Genomic DNA, 3,291 nt, shown 5'->3' on the forward strand with positions numbered 1-3,291 from the left:
ATATATATATATACATATATATATATACACACATATATTTATGAGTGATGATACCTCTTTCCAAGTGCACATTACCAGTGCAGACGACTGGCTGGATGGATCCTGAGAACATTCAGAACCAGAGATAAGGAAACCATGATGGTCCTCTGGAGGACATTCATCCTCAGCCGCCTGGATTACTGCTCACAGCTATGGTAACCCACCAGTGTGAAATTAACAGCGGACCTTGAAGCAATCCAGAGAAGATTCACAAAGAAGATTGTCTCTTTGCAACTGCTCAACTACTAGGAAAGGCTGCTTTCTCCAAAATTGTCCAGCTGATTTTGAAAGGACAGGTATCATTTTCTTTCAATTGGCAGACATGTTTAGCAAAACTTGTTTCTGTCTTATTTTCAGGGTATCGAAATGAATTTCGATCGGAATATAATCTAGTCTTGAAAGAATATTTCAAGGCTCCTGTATGTCTTGTATTCTTGTGAGTCCTTTATTTGTACCTCAGCTCTGTATACTATTCCTTTCTCTAAACGATTTTCTCCAAATAGACAGCAATTGATGCACAATGAAAAGCATTCTGTCGATGCTGTTCTCATATCATTCATTGACAGCCATATATATCTTCATTATTTCTGAGCAATGTTCTTTGTTCATCTGGTAGATGAACTTGCAGTCTCACTTTTGTAGTTGCTATTTCATGAATTGAAAATCCTAAAACGCTTGGCAGCATTTCGTCCATCTTCATGTTTTGAGTTCAGATTCTGCCAATATTGAATTCACTTTTCATCCTTTGAAGGGTGATGAAATACGTAACAATTGAACTCTGGGCTTGCTGTAATTGACTTACTCCATCTCTCAATATTGCTAACCTGGTGCCAAAATTGGAAATCAGTATTACAGATTATTAATTAGTGTATGATTAATGTTTCAGACTATTATTTTTTTGTTAATATTACAGATGCTGAATATTTGAAACAGTTATGGCTTAAATCTGGCAAGGAAAGACAGATATGGAAATTACAGTCTACCTTTGGTATGGTTACATTTATTTTCATTAGTTTCTCCCTTAATCTCACTTTCTTACTCCTTAGCTTTGTATATATATATATATATATACATACATATATATATATATACATATTTCTCTCACTTTCTTTCCTTCTTTCTGTCTCTTTCTTTCTGCCTATTATTACTTAGCTCTTTCTTTCTGTGTGTTTCATTCTCAACCCATTTTTTGAATAGATCTCTCAGTGTCTGTCTCATTATCTAGCTAGCTCTCTGCCTATCTATATATTTCTATCCCTTTCACTCACTTGCTCTCCCTTTCTCCTCTCATCTGTATCTCCCCTCATTCTCTCTCTCTCTATATATATATATACACATATTGTATGTATGTATGTATATATATATATATATATATACATACACACACATTGGGAGTATGTGTGTTTGTGTGTGAGACATTGCTAAATCATCATCTTATTGTGATTGTGCTTTAGAAACTTTGTTATAGCTAAAACCTGAACACAACTGTGGACATCAATTTAACCAAGGCTGACTTCTTAGGCTCTAGATCTACATATAAACCTTTTTACAAACTTAAAGATGAATTAAGATACATCAACTGACTTTCCTGCCACCTTTCCAGCATTTTCGGCAACCTTATCTCCAGCATGAGCCATAGGATCTCTAATCAATTATCCTCTAAGGCAGGATCTGCAACCATTGGGCCATGGGCCACTAGTGGGCCATGGATCAGTCAGTACAGAACCACACATAAAGAATCAATTTTAAAATTTTATTTTCATTTATAGGCACAGGTATGGCTGTGTGGTAAGAAGTTTGCTTCCTTACCACATAGTTCTAGGTTCAGTCCCACTGCATGGTACCTTGGGCAAATGACTTCTACTATAGCTTTGAGCTGACCAAAGAATTGTGAGTAGATTTGTTTGATGGAAACTGAAAGAGGCCTTTTGTATATGTGTCTGTAGCCCAACACCACTTGAGAACTGGTGTTGGTGTGTTTACATCCCCATAAACACAAAAGCTTCCATGTGGGGCCAGGTAAAAGTGCCTGTGCAACACCACATAAAAAACACCTGTGTGGCATCACGTAAAAACATACAGCACACTTTGTAAAGTGGTTGGTGTTAGGAAGGGCATCCAGCTGTAGAGACCATGCCAAATCAGACTGGGGCCTGGTACAGCTTGCAACTGTCTAACGCATGCCAGCATGGACAACAGACAGTAAATGGTGATGATAAAAGAAAATTAGATCAGATACCTAATACTATGTGCAGGCCTGGCTGTGTGGTGAAGAAGCTTGCTTTGCAACCACATGATTTCAGGTTCAGTCTCAGTGCACAGCAGCTTGGACAAGTGTTTTCAACTACATATATCCCTTGGATCATCAATGTGTGAGGCAGAAACTGTGGAAGCTCATCATGCATACACACACACACACACACACACACACAAATGTGTGTGTGTGTGTGTGTGTGTGTGTGTGTGTGTGTGTGTGTGAGAGTGTACATCTGTGTTTTTATATTTGTCCCCTACCACTGTTTGACAAGTGGTGTTAGTTTTTTTTCGCATCCTCATAACTTAGCAGTTTTGGAAAAGAATTTAATTAAATAATTGAGATTCCTTTAGCAAATGAAAAATCAAATTGTGAAAGACCAGAAATCTCTTTAATTGGTTTTTAAATGCTAAACTTTTGGAAAGTCTTGCAGATTGTATTGAGTCTGAAGATTTTAAATTGTTTGATTCTGTTCTTTCTTTATGTACTGCTTATAAGTTATAGACAAAAGGTCACACACTAAATATCTTTTTATGATATCCAAAAGAAATTAGCTCAGGTGGAGGTTCTAAAATCTGTTGTTAATTTGTTAAAGTGCTTTCTATTCTAATTATTTCTTTTCATTTCAGATTGTAGCAGGAATCTTCTCAGTAAATTGTGATCAAATATCTTAAAATTCTCACTCTAATCTATGATGGTGGCACTGGTGATGATGTCAATGGTTCTAACGCTGTTGATGATGACGATGATGATGGCTGTGGTGGTAGCAATGACAGTGGATTAATTAAATTTGATTACTAACAAAGATAGTAACTGTAGAATGTTTGAATGAGAACATTCTGTAGTCAAATAGTCATCTTTTGGATGCAGTTTCTGGTGTCTGTGGTATGCAGACACCATTGTGGGAATTATTTGATGTTTGTAGGGACTCAGTAACCAATCACAGCTGAATTTATATATATATATATATATATATATATATATATATATATATATAT

General features: G+C 36.2%; 1 protein-coding gene across 6 annotated transcripts in view; it reads left to right on the plus strand.

Annotated features, from left to right (window-relative positions):
* LOC106882513 (peroxisomal leader peptide-processing protease) overlaps nucleotides 1-3,236 on the plus strand; it is a 61,724-nt gene extending 58,488 nt beyond the window's left edge. For 5 of the 6 annotated variants that reach the window (XM_014933211.2, XM_052973392.1, XM_014933209.2 and 2 more), the window contains 2 exons: nucleotides 953-1,027; nucleotides 2,923-3,236. In XM_014933211.2, coding sequence (XP_014788697.1) covers nucleotides 953-1,027; nucleotides 2,923-2,954 — 107 coding nt within the window. In that variant the 3' untranslated portion in view covers nucleotides 2,955-3,236. The remainder of the gene's footprint in view (nucleotides 1-952; nucleotides 1,028-2,922) is intronic. The other variant, XR_008265655.1, reaches the window with a different exon arrangement.
* The last annotated feature ends 55 nt before the right edge of the window (nucleotides 3,237-3,291 follow it).

The sequence above is a fragment of the Octopus bimaculoides genome, chromosome 15 (genome assembly GCF_001194135.2).
Source record: "Octopus bimaculoides isolate UCB-OBI-ISO-001 chromosome 15, ASM119413v2, whole genome shotgun sequence".
Taxonomy (NCBI): domain Eukaryota; kingdom Metazoa; phylum Mollusca; class Cephalopoda; order Octopoda; family Octopodidae; genus Octopus; species Octopus bimaculoides.